Source organism: Mus caroli, chromosome 17 (assembly GCF_900094665.2).
Source record: "Mus caroli chromosome 17, CAROLI_EIJ_v1.1, whole genome shotgun sequence".
Lineage (NCBI taxonomy): Eukaryota > Metazoa > Chordata > Mammalia > Rodentia > Muridae > Mus > Mus caroli.
The window spans coordinates 22,990,466-23,009,614 of NC_034586.1; the positions used below are offsets into that span (position 1 = coordinate 22,990,466).

Consider the following 19,149-nt stretch of genomic DNA (forward strand, 5'->3'; position numbering starts at 1 on the left):
ACTGACGGCCGCGCCCCCCACCCCCAAACAGGAGTGAGGTCTCTATGTGGGATCTCAACTGCCCTATGACCTCATCAAGTTCTTAGGGATGCCCAGGGAGACCATATGCCCTTGTCTGGGTTTCTTTTTTTTTTTTTAATATTTATTTATTATATGTAAATACACTGTAGCTGTCTTCAGACACACCAGAAGAGGGCACTGGATCCCATTACAGATGGTTGTGAGCCACCATGTGGTGCCTGGGATTTGAACTCAGGACCTCTGGAAGAGCAGTCAGTGTTCTTAACGGCTGAGCCATCTCTCCAGCCCTTGTCTGGGTTTCTAAAACCGAACCTGACTCTGTTCCTTTCTTTGACTGTGAACTGCTTTCCCTTAGGAATGGAACTTGGTCAGGGCCTTGAACATATGCAGAGGAAGAGGAGGGGGAGGAGGAAGGGCACAGTAGGAGGCTGAAAGAGGAGGGTACTGTGTGGTAGTGGTCCAGAGAGCAGCAGGTCAGTCCCTCAGCTGAGAGAGGGTGGAGGGGAGAGCTGTGGGCAGCTGTGGACTCAGCTGACGTGGTACCAGAGAAAGCAATCTTCAGGGATCTAATTGTCATTGGCAAACAGAGCCATTCCAGGACGGTTCCCATTTTCCTGCTGCAGGCACGGCACATGCAAATTAATGACATCATTACCTTGGCCAAAGCATAATTTGGAAAGCTAACCTGCTTTGAAATACATGTCTTTCCTCTTCTTTCTTCTGAGATAGACGCACTAGGTAGCCTCTGGAACTCACTGTGTAGACCAGGCTGGCCCGACTTCACAGAGATGGACCTGCCTCTGCTTCCCCAGTGCTGGGATATACCACTGCAGTGTGCCCCACTAGACAAACATTTCTGTCTTCTCTCCTGTCATAGTGGATTTTTAGAAAAATATCATACTATCATTAGACGCCACCGGTGCCTAAGTTCTGTGTTCTAGGGGTTTCAAACGCTAGGCCTCTTCTTTCCCGGGCTTGCTTATAGACACGTGCAATTTTGCTTTTTCCTGAGACAGGGTCTCGGATAACCCAAGTTGACCTGAAGCTCACTCTGTAGTCAAAGATGACCTTGAACTCTGGACCCTCCTGCCTCCAACTCCCAAGAGCTGGGACTATTAGCATGTACCACCAGCTGTGCAGTTCGGGCCTGGGGATGGAACTCATGACCTGTAATCTGGGCAAGCAGGCTACCAACTAAGCTGTACTCTCGGCCCTCCCTCTCCTTATCCCCATGCAAATATTTTCCCAGGCCCATTGCTACAGTTTCCTGAGAGACCACGGGAAACTGGTGAGCTGTTCTTGCTGTGCACACACCAGTTTCTCATAAATTGGAAGTACCGGGCAGCCCGCTGATCAGAATAAACAAACAAAAAGAATATTAAGGCTCACCAGTAATCACTGGTGACCTCAGCAATTTTATTAACAAATTTATTTCCCTAATTGGGAAGCATAGTGCAGCGCTGGGCTCCAGGGCATTGTAGTAAGCTTCAGTGCTGCAGAAGAAGGAATTCATTAGACCTGTTTGCTCTGGTTTCTTATTTACTTGTATCCACCATGCTTGTAAACATCATCTTGGGGTTCCTGGTCTTCTAGTTTCTCTACTTCCAACACATACCCCCACCTGCACCCAAAATAATAAATAAATAGAAATGGAGAATACAGCCCAACACTGTGGGCTCCTCTGGGTGCACTCTGCTTCCTCTGGAAGCTGCAGTTCCAGGTCAGGGACATCACATGGTCACAATGTGGAAGACTTGCTAGTTCCACTAGGCTGCAGGGACCCATCCCCTCACATTTAGTTGGGGGGGAGGGAATCACTCATCCTGTCCCACCTATGACTCATGGGGGAGGCATCAGCTCTGTCTACCTGGGGAGGGGCTGATCCACACAAGCGGAATATTCTTCAAGGCTTCTTCCAGGGTCTTCTCCCTCCTGGGGGTTTTTTAGGGGTTGAAGACCATGGCCTGACAACAGAGAAGCAGTCTGGAATGCAGGCACCCTGCAGCACCACAGTGCTAGCTAGCCTCTGACCCAGGCTACACCCTCCTGTGCACTTGACAATGACACCCCGTTTTGGAGCTGCACTGCGCAAGCTGCCCGGTGGGGGGGGGGGGTGGCTGCCTGCAGAGCAGATTTCTTTAGCAATTGTCAACACCACCCGCCACATGCAGAGATGGCTTTTGAAGGTAGATATGGTTATTACAAAGACACCTACGGGGTAAATCTAGACTACCCTAGCTTGGGTCCCTTGGCCAAAATCTGCAGCCCGGAGAAAAATCCCAGAAAGTTCCAAGAAGCTTCATTCTCCTTGAATATCCCGCAGAATCCCAATGAGGTTTTCCAGGCCAAAAATATAGCCAGGATCTGGTCCCTCGTAGGTGGTGTGCTCGTTCCAGGAGCCCTTGTATGTTGTGTGAGCGAAGTCAATCATCCGGACATCGACTTTGGCCGGGTCTCCGGAAGTGACGCCACCGGAAGTGCTGCCTTGGGTGGTCTGGGGAGGCTCCCCATCATAGATTATGAGGACGGAGCTGGAGTAGAAGCGGTAAGAACTCTGGCTCTTGATGACAGTGAGCAGCGCCTGCAGCCTACGCAGGATGGGCTCCAGGAGCTCGGCGCGGAGGCGGGTTCCATCATGGAGGAACTGAGAAAGGGCTTGCCTGAATCCCTCCACCGAGAGCTTCCTTCCATAGTACTTATCTTTGCAGAGAAAGCTCTTCTGATCAGTTTGATAAACCTAAGGTTGGAAAAGAGAGAGAGGAAAAAATATATATATGAAGGATTGTAAAGGATTGTAAACTAGAAGAAGAAGGAGGAGAAGACGACGACGACGACGACAAGAAAAGTGCTGTAGGAGATGGCTCAGTTGACAGAGAGCTTGCCTAGCAAGGTCACATCTCTGTGTGCAATCCCCAGTACTGCATAAACTGGGCACTGTGGGGCAAGCCTGTAAAACCAGCACATGAAAGGCACAGGCAGGAGAATCAGAAATTCAAGGTCATCCTCAGCTACGCAGTGAGTTCAAGGCTAGCCAGTGCTACTGTATCTCAAACCAAACCAAACTTGCCTGTTCTACAGTAGCAGCATAACAAGCCCCTATACAAAGTGATTTCCAGGTGATTTGGGAAACAGCGGTCAAGATGCACAGGAGATGGTCTCTCATCATGCTCCAGTGTGGTGTGTATATTTTCAACTATTTTCTTTGCAGGTCTAGTCCCAACCGGAGGCCCAAAGAGCCTTCACCTGCAGAGGTGACCCTCAGCGCACCACTCTGAGGTTTAGATCTCCTCTCCGGTGAATTTCCAATATCAACTTTCCAAGTCGTGATTTAAATCTTGGCTTCTGGCCACCTTCAGTTCGGATATTAGCAAACCCAAGCTGGTAGCTGCATCTGAAATCAGGCCGGCAGACTCGGAGAGCCACTCCGATTAAGTTCTTCTTCCACAGAATTACTGAGTCTTTTCTTACAGCTTTGAAGCATTCAGGGATAGATCTTCCAGACATTGCTTCGAATGTCTGTGAATTGTCTCCAGGTAAAGAAAACAGGCTAGCTCAGATATACATAGGACCTGCAGGCAGCCAGCACGGCTGCCGGGAGCCTGGGAGTCAGAGAGGTCCTCACCCTCCCTCTCCAGCAAGTGGTCCTTTCTTCACTGCCTCTATTTCCTGCCCTTGGCATGCCGTTCAAAGGGAGCGGGCAGAAGAGAGGTGTTGCTGAGGATGCCATGGTGGCCACACCCAGTCCAGACAGCTCAGGGGGCAACAGAGACTGAGTCAAAGCCTGCAGCTGCAACAGCAAGGGGGGGGGGGGACTTGGCACCTGGAGACAGAGCTGCCTGTAACTGGCTAACCCTGTTTGATGCCTGTCTTGCCTTCGTATTACATAATGTGTTTGTTTTGTTTTTAATCAGAAAGAGATGATAAGCTTTTGGAAGGCTGAAGATGGGCTGCTAAATTAGCCTCTGCAAACACACGACAAGCGTCACTTTTTAGATAAATCAGATCACTTGCAGAAGGCTGGAGGTCCGCAGAGAGATTCCTTTCACTCCACAAATCATCTCGTTCTGTTCTCTCGAGGATTGCATTCCAAGCCTTCCCAGGGACATCTGTGCAATGAATTTATGGACTCAACTTTCAGCTTCAAGGGGTGGCAGTTTCAATTAAGGAAAGCTATAATGTTTACCGTCAAAGCAGAGTCTGGTTTTGTATTGAGTAGACAGGCTGCTGGGGGGATGGGCTGGAGTCCTGTCTGTTTCCCTACAGCCCTGCCATCATCTTATAAGAACAGAGGTAGGGGAGGTGTAGGACCCAGGCAGTAAGGGAACAAGCCACCCCTGTGACTGGGTTCAGTGGCTTCTGACCTTCCCATTGGCTAACCCAATCAAGCAGCAAAAAGAAGCAGAAAGGCTGAATGTCGAAGAGAGATTGGCTAACGGGAAATCAAAAGAGTCAGTTGCCGGCCTCTGACCCCTGCAGCTAGCCCTTAGCACCTACCTGCATGCCACAGATGTGCACGCCCAGATAAGTAAGCCATCAGGTGTATTTTCTCAGCTCTTCTCTAACCTCTGCCCCACACCGTCATTAAAAGTCCCTCCCGGGGGCTGGAGAGATGACTCAGTGGTTAAGAGCACTGACTGCTCTTCTGAAGGTCCTGAGTTCAAATCTCAGCAACCACATGGTGGCTCACAACCATCTGTAATGAGATCTGATGCCCTCTTCTGGGGTGTCTGAAGACAGCTACAGTGTACTTACATATGATAAATAAATAAATAAATATTTTAAAAAATAAGGCCCTCCCAACGAGGGGAGGACCCTCAGGACCACTGCATAAAGTTTTAACTGCCCCAAAATGGTGTTTTGGACTATCCTCATGGGTGCTCTGTAAAAAAAAACAAAAAACAAACCACCTGTGGGGTGGGAATGCAGAATAACAGCAAAGCCTGCAATCTCAAACCTCAGTGGATGGTGCAGAAGATTAGGAATCCAAGGTCAGCTCTGGCTATATAAGGAGTTTGAAGACAACTTGGGATACTTGAAGTTTTGTTTTGGTTTGTTTTGGTTTTTCGAGACAAGGTTTCTCTGTATAATCCTGGCTGTCCTGGAACTCACTTTGTAGACCAGGCTGGGCTAGAACTCAGAAATCCGCCTGTGTGCTGGGATCAAAGGCTTGTGCCATCACGTCCGGCTGATACTTGAAGTTTTGTCTCAAAACACTGGGCTGGAGAGATGGCTCAGTGGTTAAGAGGACTGACTGCTCTTCCAGAGGTACTGAGTTCAATTCCCAGCTACCACATGGTGGCTCTCTTCTGGTGTGTCTGAAGACATCGGACATTGTACTCATATACATAAAATAAATAAATCTTTAGAAACAAAACCAACCACCTCCACCTGGCATCTCAGACCAAGAATATCTATTTCCTTGCTTGAAAAGCATCCGTCATGCCGGGCAGTGGAGCCTGGTCTACAGAGTGAGTAGGACAAAAAAGAGAAGAAGGAGGAGGAGGAGGAGGAGAAGGAAGAAAGAAGAAGAAGAAGAAGAAGAAGAAGAAGAAGAAGAAGAAGAAGAAGAAGAAGAAGAAGAAGAAGAAGAAGAAGAAGAAGAAGAANAGAAGAAGAAGAAGAAGAAGAAGAAGAAGAAGAAGAAGAAGAAGAAGAAGAAGAAGAAGAAGAAGAAGAAGAAGAAGAAGAAGAAAGGAAAAAAAGAAAAGCACCCATCTGTCAGCTTCCTCTGTTGCTCCCTTGCTCCCTTATGGTAAGGAGCTCTGCAGGGAAGGGAGGGTACAGGGCAGGGGTGGGGGTGGAGTGAGAGTGTGGTAGACCTACGGGGATGCCGGCCTCTGACCCCTGTAGCCAGGCCTCAGCACCTACCTGCATGCCACAGATGCGCACGCCCAGACAGGCCGAGGTGCTCTGTGCGCACTTCTTCATGTGACGTGCCTTCTTCTCCTCGGATGCATCGTCTCCATGCTGGCGGGTCCCCATCTTCAGATCCAGGATGCAGGGCTGCTTGTACTGTGACACCACATTTTCCAACAGCAAGAACCCTGGATGCGCTAGGTCAAGGAACGCTCGCTCTGAGGTCGTCAATCAGGGCAGCTGAGGCTGCTGGCCATTCTTCCCGCCTCACCCATGAGCCTGGCTATTAAGGATGCAAGATATTCGCTGGCAGCCCGCTTTAATAAGTCCATTTATTTAGGGGAGTTTATGAGAAGATTTTTTTTCTCTTTTCCATTTTTGCTCTGAGGTTGAAATTTAAACGCAGGCATGAAATTCCTGGCAGGCCGTGGCCAATTTACATTTGTGGCAGGGAAATCTCGGGGTTGAGACCTCCAGATGCTGTGTGACGCTGAATGGGCCTGCACCTTCTGGGACAGGGGGTTGATGCTCGCCTCAGAGGAAAGTTGCAGGAATATTAATTTCAGCAGAGTAATTATCCTTCGGAAGCCTCCTAGGGATTAGGGCGGCAGATGTGTCCTGGTAAATACGGCAAGAGCAGCCACCGGGTTTGGTTTTGTTTTATTTTTCTGGGAAGAACCCAGAGGGTTGAAGGGCCTAAGCTACCTGGCCAGGGAGGTGGGGAATGGGAGGGGAGTTAGGATAGAGTGGAGGGGTGGGGAGGTCTGGGAGGGGTGGAGGGCATTTTTGTTGTAGGGAAAGGTCTGCCTCCCTCCCCTTAGGGTTTCTCCATAGCTCATGGGCTGCAGGCAAAATCTGAAGGGAAGAGATGTTGCAATGGAGTGAGGCATAGAGAGACTTCCTCCTGTCCCTACCTAGCCCTAGCAAGGGATCCTCCTGTCTCCCCAGTAACACAGCTCCATTTCTCCCATATGTTGAAGTGCCAGAGACATGCAAGCCAGGCTCCCACTTAGCCACTAGTGGGCTGTCCCCACGCCCTCTGAGTTTTCCTTTGAAAGGAATCTGATTTCTTCAAGACCCTGGGCTTGTGGGTTCAAACCTTCAGATCTCCCTAGATCTGTTTCTCCTGTGAGTGTGTGTGCATGTGCATATGTCTGAGTATGTGTGGCCATGTGTGTATGTGCGTGTGCATGTATGTATTTGCTTGTATGTGACTGCTCCTGTGAGTGCCTGTGCATTTGTATGTATGTGTGCATGTGTCTGTGTGTCCATGTGTGTGCATGCATGTGTGTGTGAGTGCATGTGTGTGTTTGCATGTGTGTGCCTGTGTGTGTGCGCACACGCGCGAACCATTCGTCCATCTGTTTCTCTGTCTCTGTCCTCCTCTGCGCACACCTGCCCTAGGGATTGTGAGCAACCCTAGGTTCCAGGGTAGTAAGGATACGGTGCCTCTTGTCCTCTGGGTACTGGGAGCACAGACGAGTCAGGTGGGCTTGGTGACAGTGCAGGCCCCATGGGTTAAAGCCCTTTCTCTCCACCTGGCTCCCATCTTCACTTTCCACCAGCGGAGAGGCCTGGGTACTGAGGTGGCAGTCGGACCTCAGGAGTACCTTGGCTGCACTGTAGAGAGAAGCATTTGAAGACAGCTCAGCAGCTGCCAGAGGAAGAAGGATGGCTGTGGCTCATCGTTTGGGCTCTTTGGCATGGCCTCTGACAAAAGCCACCCAAACCACTGCATAGGACTCTCACCAAACCACTAGAGATACCACAGGGTCCTGACACCAGATCATGCCAGGTATAGGTCTCTTCAGTGTTTTGTTTTTGTTTTTTTTTTTTTTTATGTACTACCCCCCCCCCCAAGGGCTGGAGTGATTTAGATCCACTCTTGCTATCAAGGTGATAAAGGGAAGGGATGTGACCCCACCTGGAACCTCCAGGGTTGGGGGGTCTAGATTCATGCCCTGGTGTGTGAGGTCCTTGAGACCCCACAGTGCCTTCTAGAGTATGCTCTGCATCTTGGCCCCAGCTATGAAGGGACAGCCCTGCGCTGAACCAAAAACTTAATTAGATCTGAAGCTCCTTGGGGAAGAGCAACATGGTTACTGTATCAGCTCCTGCCCAGGGACTCTGGGAAAGGTCAGCAGACAGTCATCAGAGGCTCCTAAGATCTCTCTAAGGTCCTTAGGCCCCTGGGGCTGTTTTGTCTCCAGGAGCTCTCACTCTCCCTAACTCTTCCCTGTGATCTGCTAAAAGCTGACTTCCAAGAGAAATTAGGCACACTTCCTCTCTGTAAACTATTCCAAGGTTTGCGCCTGCATACTCTCCCCCTGAGACCTGCATGGTCTCAGTGAAGCAGGTATTTAATTAAACCGAGTAGGTACCAGAGATCTGTTCTGGAACACACACCCTGCCTGTGTTAGCTCCGAGTCCATCCTCCCCAAGAAAGGACAGGCCTTTCTTTTGCAACAGCCTTTATCGGAATGTCTCAGTTTCTAGAAGCTAACCCCCACGTGGACTGGTTGGCCTTGGGCACAGTGTGGTGCATGCTGAGGGACAGTCACCCAGCTCCCTGTTCCCTGCTCAGTGGTCCTTACCTCTCCTTCAGTGAGCGAGCCAGCTGGGTGAGGGGGCAGGGGCTGCTCTCGCTGCTGGGTGTCTGCTGAAGTGTCTGCCAGAGAGCTACCGCTCTGGACTCTGGGGAGACCTGGAAAGGCTCCAGGTTCTCCTTCAGTGGGTTGGCAACCAGGCCGAGGTGGCCTCTGCTGTCTCTCCGGAGACGCACTGTGATGGTACCTGCAGGACACAGAGGGAGGGGAGAACACACTGGGTCATGGGTCATAACGGTTGAGTTTAATGGCCCTAGGCAGTTTCCTTCTCTCCCTCGAAGTTCTCTCAAGGAAGAGTCAAGACTAGGGTGGCTCTGCCTGAACCTGAATATGTCCCCAGCGCCTACCCTGGAGCTAGGGATGTCCTAGGATTGTTTCTTCACCCCACCTCTCACACTTCCTACATTGTTCTAGAATTAGATTCCCACCTTCAAGGTTGCTCACACCTTCCCTGTCACACCAGGACCAACAATCCATCCACAGACAACCTGGGATCCCTTAGAGCTGGTCCTCCATGAAGGTGCCTTCCCACCTCCCCGCCTCCAGGGGGCGCCAATGAAGAGAAGCCTGGCCCATCCCTTTTCCATTCCCCTCTGCCTGCTCAGCCATCTCTATCCTCTCATCTGTCTTCATCCAGCCAGCTTCTTCTAGAAAGCCCTCCTGAGGCAGCTGCGGGACTCAGGGTTCTGCCCTACTTCAGACAGTCTTCCCTTCTGCCTTTCCCACTGGTACCCAGCCATCATCGCTGGCTGAAGATAATAGCATGTGGGATTTGGGATATGTGTTGTTCTTGGGGGAAATTCTAGATCAGTGGTTCTCAACCTGTGGGTCGTGACCCTTGGGGGTCACAAATCAGATATCCTGCATATCAGATATTTATATTACGATCCATAACAGTAGCAAAATTACAGTTATGAAGTAGCAACAAAAAGGTTTATAGTTGTGTGTGTGTGGGGGGGGGTCACCATAGCATGAGGAACTGTATTTAAGGGTCTCAGCATTGAGGAGCTTGACACCACTGCCCTAGAATCTTCAAGGTTTCCCTAACACAGGGTGCTTTTAACCTCCACAGCTGGTAATCAAAGCAGGAATGTCACGGGCTGTGTAGGCAAGGACCTCCCTTGAGCTCATCTGAAATGCTTTGCAGTCTCCCCGATACTTTGGTGGGACACAAAACGACGGATGAGGGGCAGTTAGCATTGCACAGTCACCTTGTGGAGTCCTTGTCACAATGGAGAAGCCCGGCCTCCCTCTGTGGTTCCTGGCCTTGCCTTAGTCCCACATCATAGACAGCCTTCCTTTCTTTGAGAACGGGACATCTGGTTGTCCTGCCTGCCTGCCTGCCTGCCTGCCTGCCTGCCTGCCTGCCTGCCTGCCTGCCTTCCTTCCTTCCTTCCTTCCTTCCTTCCTTCCTTCCTTCCTTNCCTTCCTTCCTTCCTTCCTTCCTTCCTTCCTTCCTTCCTTCCTTCCTTCCTTCCTGGTTTCACCCTCTTCTCAGCTTCTCCGCCTGCCGGGTGCTGAGGAGCTGACCCCATCCAGTGCCCGGATGCCTTCCCGTGCTTTCTCTTATTTCTCAGTGGCTCTGGCCAGTGTGGCTCTTGTAGAGGTGAGGGGTCAGGAAAGGAAGTTATTCAGCTATCTGTGTCCCTGCCCTGTGTCACTGTGGGTAGGTCAGGTGCTGCAACGTTCCACCGGAGTCTCTTTTCCCTCCCTCCCACCCTGCGTGTTTGAAGTGGTTACAGTTTTCAGCGCAGGAATTTCTGCAAAGAGCCCCTTACAAAAACTCTCTTGAACATGGTGTGTGTCCTACTGACGGAGATGGAGAGGAGGTAGGGTCACATGTTCTATGTGCTCTATACTTGTTTCTCCCCAGGCTCCTTGGTTACCTCCCCCATATGAGTGGCTACTCCCCCGAGCAGACAGGGAAGCCTGCTGATTTATTTTCCTGAATCTCGGCCCAGCCCCTGGGGACTGTCAGTGTGGACCCCCACTCCTGGGATGGCTCTCCAGAGTCCACTATACCCAGCCCAGTGGAATCCCTAGGCAAGTTCTGTCATCTCAGATTCCTAGTGGCCTCATTCTGCAGCGGGGGAGGGACATTCAGTCCTCTCAGACTCTTGAAACATCTGCTTCTCCTCCACCCCTCCCAGGTCTCCATGTCCTGAAGACACAGAGTAGTAAATAATGCTGTTGATGTTTGTGCTTATCTGACACCAGCCTGAACCACGCCTGTCAAGCTCCATCATTCTGTGCCTGGGAGTGGCCAGATAGGGATATTTCTTTATCTCTCCTACTCTGTGTGGCCCAGGACTGGCACTTTCCCCTCGTGGTTTTGAAGTTACAGCACATCCATAAGTTGATGCAGAGGGCTGGGGGTCGGGGTGGGGTTGGAGTCTGAGCCAAGGTCACACGACCAGCGTGCCACCTAACACGTGCCTGCTAAGGAAAGGGTATGTTATAACACATTTCCCAAGATTCCATGGAAAGTCTGACACAATTGGGTTCTGTTTACCCACAAGTGCATATGGGACACTCCTGCTGTGTTCCCAGAAATACTGGTTCTGGCCAGTCTGTTCTGTGGAGGGGACAGAGAAGCCACGAGTGGAGCCCTGCATGGCCTCTGTGTTTCTAGCTCGGAGTCCTCGGGCAGGAGGTGTTTGTTAAGGAAGGACACCCTCCTAGCTCTCAACGTGAGTCCTCTTTGACAAAGGGAGAGCCCTAGTCGTCCCCGTGCCTGTCCTGGAGTGAGTCTGTGCCCTTCCAGCTGCCTAGTGGGTCCAGGAAGCTCCACTGGCTTAAAGCAATGTCTTTTAGGGTCTCTTAGAGTTCACATTCCCATCTGGCAGCCCATGGCCTTTTCTAGTTGAGAGCCTACGGTGACACGGCTGCCAGAAAACACAGTTCTTGGCAGCTTGTGCCCAGGAGGCCTCCCCAGAGAGACAAGAAATGTGACCTTCCCCGCTGCTCCAGGCCCCACGCCTGTCTGAGCTCATCGGGTCGAGTGCCTGTGTAAAGGCCGGGGAGAGGGGGTGCAAATAACCCACAACTGATATAACCCAAAAGTCATTTCCATTTCTCATACAGCCAGAGCTTCCAGCTCAGCATTCCTGCAGCTCTCTCTCTCTGTTTCTGATGGGCTCATCATCTTGTCCGGCTGTCTTCTAGCTCCTGTGACCTCCTTCTCTCCTCTCTCATCCAGCCGGGGCTCAGCACAGCTCTCCCCTGGAGCTGGCCCATTGAGATCTCCCTTGTAAACTGTGCTGAGCTGCCTGCCCTTGACCCACGAGAAGGCAGACTCTCTAGTGCTTGGGTTGTGCTATATGGTCAGGAGGCTTTATGTCTGTGGGTCTTAGACCTGGGATCTGTTGCTGAGGCCCTACTGGGAGCCTTGGGGCTTGCCATAGCCTGTCCCATGCATCTCAGCCCAAGAGTGTGCCAGCTGGGCAGACAGAGTGCTTACTGCCACGATTGGCATGCCCGGAGCATCTCAGCAATTTCGGTTTGACCAAACAGCTTCCTGAGCCTTGGCAGAAATTGTATCATGTGCTTATTTTAAGCTTATGAGAACATTCACCGCCGCCATCTGTAATATGAATCTGGCCAAACCCTCTACCAACTGAGCCCGGGTGCCTGTCCTCATTCACCCAAGGCTGAGGGAGAGGCAAGGAACTCAGCCTCAAGAGGGCCATATTAGGAGTCCAGCTAAGGTCTAGAATAAGCTGCAGGGACACAGCACTCTCCTTCAGAATGCCATCCTAGCCCAAATTCTCCCTGATGTCTTTGTTGGGGAAGGCACTGGGATGGGCTCCGTGGCACGCAGTAGCCATTTTAGAAATGGCTCCACCTCTCTGCGAAAGCTCTTTCTATGCGGGAGCAGAAGGTTGTCTATCTGGCTGGCACGATGTTTTGCCTAAGTACTTCTGAGAGAGTCCATCTCCTCCCTCCTGGGGCTAGATGGACCCTGAAATGGACACGCCAGGTGTCTCAGTGGAGTGGGTGAATAGAGCCAAGAACCCACAGAGCTACACATCAGGGCTTCACACCCCAGGCCCACCTCTCTCGGCTGTGTAGCCCCAGGCAAGCTGGCTTTCCTCATCTGCGTCTCTGGGGTTATGAAAGTGTTGGCTTCTGAGAGGAGTTATGAGGTTTATGTAAACTGGGGCATGGAAGCCTCTTGCAATGGCCCAGAGCAAGGCCAAGGGACTGGCCACTGCAGCTTCTTACTGATTAAAACCAGCCACCTCCATTACTGGTCCCCAGCTCTACTGTGAGTTCCTAAGAGTGAGTGGGGGAGCCCTACTGGGCTCCGAGCCGTTTATAGGGTCTCCTCACATTGCCTGGATCATGCTCCAGCTCTGCTTCATCAAAGCCTGGCTTTGGGATGCCACCAAGCCCTCTCAAGCTGGCTGGTACTCATCCATTATCCTAGGGAGTCAGGAGGTTCCTGGCTCCAGCCATTCCCCACTGTGTTTAGAAACACCATTTGTAAGACATCCCAAAGGCAAGGCTGACCTAGACCCCGTGGCATGTCCATTTAGCTACAACCTTCAGCCAGAGGTACCGGCGGCATCCCTCAGCGCAGGAGAGTCTGACCTACAACTTCCCTGCTTCGTGATGGTGGGAGCAAAATGTATCCAGGAGAAAACATCTTTTGATTTCTCAGTTTTGATCTTTTCCTAGACTGGTGATACAAGACACAGGCCTCTCAGGACACCAGGCAGGGGCTGCCACCCCCAGTTGATTCCATGCGGCCACATGCTAAGCTGGGGCATGAGGTAAACTCTGTTAAGTGCATTTTTTTTTAAATTTATAATATTTTTAACTTACAATGTTTATTTGTGGCTGTAAGCCTTTTTTTTTTTTTTTTTTTTTTTTCTAAGAAGAGAGCGTCTCTAATTGGAGTTAGCAGAGCCCAAAGAGGCATTCCCAGGAACCAGAGGTCTGTCTGGGCAGGTGTCCAGTGCCCGAGGGTGCCCTGTCATCCCCAGCAGACCATAGGCATGCATAGACAGGACATTGAGTCTGTGTGAGTGAGGTGGGGGTCTCCTAAAGACCCGAACAGCCTCTCCCCTTTGCCCAGGGCAGATCCCCACAGTTTTTTTTCAGCTCTAGAGCTGCGCCAAGCAAGCGTGAATTGCTGCAGGCAGGAGTCCGCCTCACGCAAGGACCTGCCACCCTTTGCTATGCTGAGTTCAGTTACAGAAGGACAGACATTAATTCCAGTGAATTGTCTGAGAAGATAAACAATGACCAGCCAGGCAGCACTGGCCTGTGACCTCGGAAGACTGTGGGGAAAGGCTGGGGCATGTAAGAGTGGGGCCCCACAGACAGCCAACTCTCCTACCTCCCAGGACGTCACAGAGGCCCAGTGTGAAACAATACTCAGAAGTCACATCCAGGCCCAGGGCGTGGTGGTGCCCAGCAGCCATCATTCTTGTCCATGGTCAGTGTTAAACCTGAACTTGAATCATGACCCTGGGTTCTGATTGACAGGTCCAGAATGGAGTCCAGGAGTCCTGATGAAACTCACACTCAGAAACACCAGCTCAGCCACATCTAGCCTCCCCAGCTGTCCTGCCACTGACCACAGCTGGTTTCTTTATTTTCTGACCCTTGAATTTGCTACGTAGCTAAGGGCAATCTTGAATGTCTGGTCCTCCTGTCTCTACTCCTGAGAAAGAGTATTCCAGGCATGAACTGGGGATGGAAACCAGGGCCTCACGCATGCTAGGCAGACACTCTCCGGAGGACCGAGGCACATTCCTAGCTCCCCACAGTGGTTTCTGATGGGCTTACTTGAGTGTCATAATTGCCGTCCCTGCAGACTGGGCATAGGGCAGCAGCCTTCAGTCATGAAAAACTAAGTTCTTTACGGAGGGCCTGTCCTCTAGGAACCCACTCAGCTCTGGGCTGGCACCTGGCAGTCAACTCTGTAGGACCTCATTTGCCAACCCCTGGGTGTGGACCAGACTCTTGCCCTTGGATCTGGAGCGGGGTATCAGATAAGAAAACCAAGAGGAGCTCTCTTCCCACCACCACCTTGTCCTGGGCTCCAGAACACACCCTGCCCACCTTATAGTTTTCTCAGATGCACACACCAAAAGGCAGCCTGGCCTTTGGCCTGTCTGTATAGAGTAGGTATTCTAGACTCCTAAGCAAGTCCTGTCCCAGATTCCCCATGTCTTGTCTGTCCTGGATCTCCAGAGGGAGGCCCAGGAAGCCTCCCTTGGCTCTATGTTTAGCCACAGCCACACCCATGATGTTCCCAAAGCACAGAGTAGAATATGCATCCCATCAGAACCCCATAGGACTGGGCATCCTTTACGCCATGGCCAATTCTTCGATGCTGAGTGGCTTGACCTTATCTCCAAAGCCATTAAACACTCACGATGTGGGAGCTTAAAGAGATTCAGTGAAGAAGCACCAGCACAGCCCTACTGGGTGCAGGGATGAGGGCTCTGTCTCCACACAGCCCATGTCCAGTGACAGCACAGTAGCAGCAGCAGCTGAGCCCACCCTGACCCCACCCCTTACTCACCTTTGTACTTCGGAGTGAAGCACCTCATGGCCAGTGGCAGGGACTCATAGAATTTCTGTTCCTGGGAGACAAGGGGCTTGCAGACTGTGTAGGCATCATACTGCAGCACACTCAGGTGGCCCCCGACCTGGTGCAGGAAGGGCTCCAGCGGCACACCCACCCCTATCTTCCCCTTGTCCGAGCTGTGCCGCACCACCATGGCACCAAGTCCTCCCAAGGAAGGCAAGAGGGAGAAGCTGCTGTTCCCACCAGGTGGGTGGTCTGGCAGCTGACTTCTCTGTAAAAAACAAAAAAAGTAAAGAAAAACAGAAATTATATGGTGTATTCTCGGTGTGTGTTGGTGTGTGTTGGCTTTGTACTGTTGTGTGCCAGTGTGTACCAGTGTGTGGCCCGTGGACTCGGTTTTGCTTTGATTTTGTGTTGTGTTTTGCTTCTGATATGATTTTTTATGAGTAACTGGCCATGGTCTGTTTCCATGACTCAAGGGTGAGACTACATAATACCCTGCGTCTTCTGGATTTAAACACTGAAACTTAAAACTCACAAACAACCTGCATGAGAGGGAGTTTCCAGGCTCAGGGTCTAGTCCTGACTTCTCCTGCCACGTTGCCTCTTTCTCCTTCTGGAAACATCCACCTCTACCCAGGGAGAAGCCAACAGAGCTGCTGGGTCCCCGCTGTCTGACAGGGCTGTTTTATTTCTGTAGAGCAGAGCTATGCTCCTGCAATTTGTGATTTTTTTTTTAATGACTGTCATATACAGCCACTGTGTGACCTTGGGCAGGTCACTGAAGCCACCTGGGTCTCAGTTTCTTTATGCAGCAGACAAGAATGCAGAGTCAGGCACAGAATTAAGACAAAGGTCCAGAAAGTCCCCTGAGCCTGGCACCAACACCTCCTCTGAGCTCCCTAAGGTGGGCTTCCCTGACCTAGAACAAACCCTGAAACTCTGGAAAACTAGTTTCTAAAGTCATTCTGACTCTCTCGGAAGAGTGTCAAGGAGTCCGTGAGGGAGGCTCTTCTGCCCAGTGTTTGTCCCATCTGAGAGGACATTCCCACAGCAGGGCCCTCACCACAAGTTATTAATACCTCTCCCTCTACTGGAGACTGGGCAGCACTGGGCATCATTAACCCTCTAATTGACCTTCACTCCAGGCCCTGGGCATGGCTGGCTGGCTCCACAAGCAGCAGTGCCTATATCACTTCGTTGGACTTACGCTTACAGAGGCTCTCCTGGCTGCCTGGGCTGCCAGCGGACCACGGTATGAAAAGCCCAAGTCTGGCCTTTCCCTGTCACACAGGGTCTCCAAACCAGCCCGTGTCCTTCAGGCCACAGAGTGTGCCTGTTAGAGAGGGAAGGGCTACAGGCCCTGCCTGGCACCTGCGCATTTGCTTAGGATATTGGGGTGGCTGGTGAGGTTATTGGGGAAGGCAAGGGTAAAAGCCTGAGATGAGAGGCTGGGCCAGGAAACCCAGAGGGCTCGTTTTGAACCTCTGTCCTGAGGTGGGGTGAGGCCACCCGTGTGTGTGTGAGGGGGTGTGTGAGGGTCTGTGAGGGACAGGTCAGGGGGTGGGGTGGCTTTCAGGATCCTTGAGAATCTGGGGATATGTGTGGACAGATAAGGAAATGGGACCCAGACCACATGGCCCAAGGGTGATCAGCCTGTGGAGATTTACCTTGTCCCCAGGCAGTGTCACTTGTGGTAACTAGAGGAATGGCTAGTCTGTAAAGTCCATTTATAGCCACTCCTGGAAGGAGGCTAGCCAGGCTCCTGTGTCACACTGGTCTCCCTGAGAACAGGCCCATACTTGCCAGGCATGGCTCTCAGATGCCAGTTTAAGCCTGCCAACGCACACTGCCTTGTTCCACACAGTCCCTCGTACTGCCGCACACATAGCTGGGCTGTAGGTCACATAGCAGTTTGGATGTTGTAGGTAGACAGTTTAAGCCTTATGATGACCCTCCAAGGTCACTGGAACTTTCAGCCCTTATGACGACCCTATGAGGTCACTGGAGCTGTCAGCCCACTTTCTGGCTGAGGAAACAGAAAGGTCAAGAGGGTTTCCTGTGTGCACCAGCTGGTATGAGAAGGACCGAGATTTGAACCAAGACCCGCTAGGCTTGTCTGCACTCAGTAGCTCCCAGCTTGCTAGGAGGCTAGGATGGTTATCATCAGATGTCCGTTATCTACCTTAAAAGTCAGGAAACCGCCCCAAAGAGAGGCTGGGATTTGCTCAGAGTAACCTACCTTTAAGACACGAGCTTTACCGTCCCCGTCCCCAATGTTAGATGGTCCCTGCACCTCACTGAGTGAATGTGTCTGTCCTGGTGGGGTGCTTGGAAAGAGTGGAAGGCCAGACAGTGGTGGTGCACACCTTTAATCCCAGCACTTGGGAGGCAGAGGCAGGCGGATTTCTGAGTTCGAGGCCAGCCTGGTCTACAGAGTGAGTTCCAGGACAGCCAGGGCTACACAGAGAAACCCTGTCTCGAAAAACCAACAACAAAGAAAAAGAAAAACAAAAAAGAACGGGGAGAACCACAAGGGGCTGTGAAGAGCTTCTGGCCAGGCTGCCAGCACCATGTGAGGAGAGTGTCCCTGTCAGTAGAGACTCTTTCCTCCCGCTGATGACTAGAGCGTGGCCCTCCTCTCCTGTCCTCTCAGAGGCGAGATGCTCAGGCCTGGCTACACCTACTCTGGGAGTTCATTCCCAGAGTAGATCCTGCACTTTGGAGCAGAGCTCCATCCCTGAATCTGGGGTTGAGGGCAGCGATCCAGTGCCTTTCCTTAAGAACACTGGGCTTGACGGCTGGGTAAACTGAGGCACTTGCTCTTGCAGGCTTTATGTTTTAGGCCTCAGAGGGTCTCTGTGTTCCTGGGATGCACAGTCTGCAGTTGTGAGGCAGTTGGGGAGAATGGATCGGATGCAGAATGGGCTTAGGGGTGGGACCATGGCTTTCTGTACTGTGTCTGAGGCTTGTTTTCCTTTCATTCCTTTTGTATGGTGGCCCACAACCCTGTGGGTCTGAGGTGGAGGTGGAAGTGGTGGTGGCTTCCATTCTCCAGCCCTTCTCCTAGAAGTCCCAGATCAACAGCCCTACCTGTCTGGGCCTTCTGAGCAGACCCAAAGTCCCTACCCTTCTTCCTATGAGTCCTTCCTCAGATTTGTCAGGAGGCACAATTTCCCCTCCCCCAACTACAACTCACAGAGGCTGAGGCTGAGCTGGTGATAGAGTTTGTTCTACTGTCCACTGCTGTGGCCTTGTCACGAGGCTCAGGGGACAGTGCACACACACAAGACTCCTCCACATGGGCATCAGTCAGTGCATGGGTGACTCTCCAGATGACTGAGAGGCAAGTGAGGCACCTGCCTGAAGGGACACCCCATTCTGACACATTTACAGGAGACCTTTACCTGCTTAGGTTTTTCTAGCCCACACCTCTTCCTCACACCCTTAGCAGTTGTGGAAATGCTTTTAGCAAGAAGGGGCTCAGCAAAGGGCTGTCCCTTGCCCCAGCAAGTGACAGAAGGCCCCATCCCTGGCCCCTCCTGCCCTGTGGCCAGGTCATGTCCTCAATGAAGTAGCACTGGGCTGCACTCCAGAAGCCTCGGGCTAACTTGGGCCTCTGGGGTGCGGCTGTAGGGGGCCGGTAGTGAGTAAGGCCACATCGGGACAAGCCCTTTCCTGAAGTTTTGAGGCCTGAGTGGCAGCCAGCCTGGCTCTGTTAGGTTGGGGAATACTCCCTGTTCTGAAAGGAAGGGGAGCGGCCATTTCGCAAGCATGTATGAGCATTGTAATAACCGGTGCATGAATTCATTCAAAGACATTTATGGGATTCTTAGAGTTTTGTTCTCTCTCTCTCTCTCTCTCTCTTTTTTCCCCTCTCAATCAACAAATTCTAATAGTCAAAAAAGTACTGTAGGCTTACTGGTAGGGGGGAAATTATGCTGAAAAGTGAGTCCTTTGGGATAGAGGAGGGGGTATAGCCCAGGAATGATAAGAGCAGAGATCTGGGTTCAAGTCCCAGCACCACAAATAGCATGTTCTCTCACATGGAAATAGCATGTTCTCTCACATGGAAATAGCATGTTCTCTCACATGGAAATAGCATGTTCTCTCACATGGAAA

The 19,149-nt window shown here is 51.5% G+C and overlaps 1 protein-coding gene and 1 long non-coding RNA gene across 2 annotated transcripts in view; one reads left to right on the forward strand and one right to left on the reverse strand.

Moving 5' to 3' along the window:
- Nucleotides 1–1,395: 1,395 nt before the first annotated feature.
- The window catches only part of Ip6k3 (inositol hexakisphosphate kinase 3), a 23,486-nt gene continuing 5,732 nt past the window's right edge, over nt 1,396–19,149 (reverse strand). The window contains exons 2-6 of the mRNA XM_021149851.2: nt 15,022–15,298; nt 8,472–8,670; nt 7,322–7,497; nt 5,890–6,065; nt 1,396–2,758 (exon numbers count right to left, since the gene is read on the reverse strand). Of these exons, the coding sequence (XP_021005510.1) occupies nt 2,321–2,758; nt 5,890–6,065; nt 7,322–7,497; nt 8,472–8,670; nt 15,022–15,220 (1,188 nt within the window). The 5' untranslated portion in view covers nt 15,221–15,298 and the 3' untranslated portion in view covers nt 1,396–2,320. The remainder of the gene's footprint in view (nt 2,759–5,889; nt 6,066–7,321; nt 7,498–8,471; nt 8,671–15,021; nt 15,299–19,149) is intronic.
- LOC115029705 overlaps nt 16,184–19,149 on the forward strand; it is a 10,848-nt gene continuing 7,882 nt past the window's right edge. The window contains exon 1 of the long non-coding RNA XR_003835253.1: nt 16,184–16,282. This is a non-coding gene — a long non-coding RNA (uncharacterized LOC115029705). The remainder of the gene's footprint in view (nt 16,283–19,149) is intronic.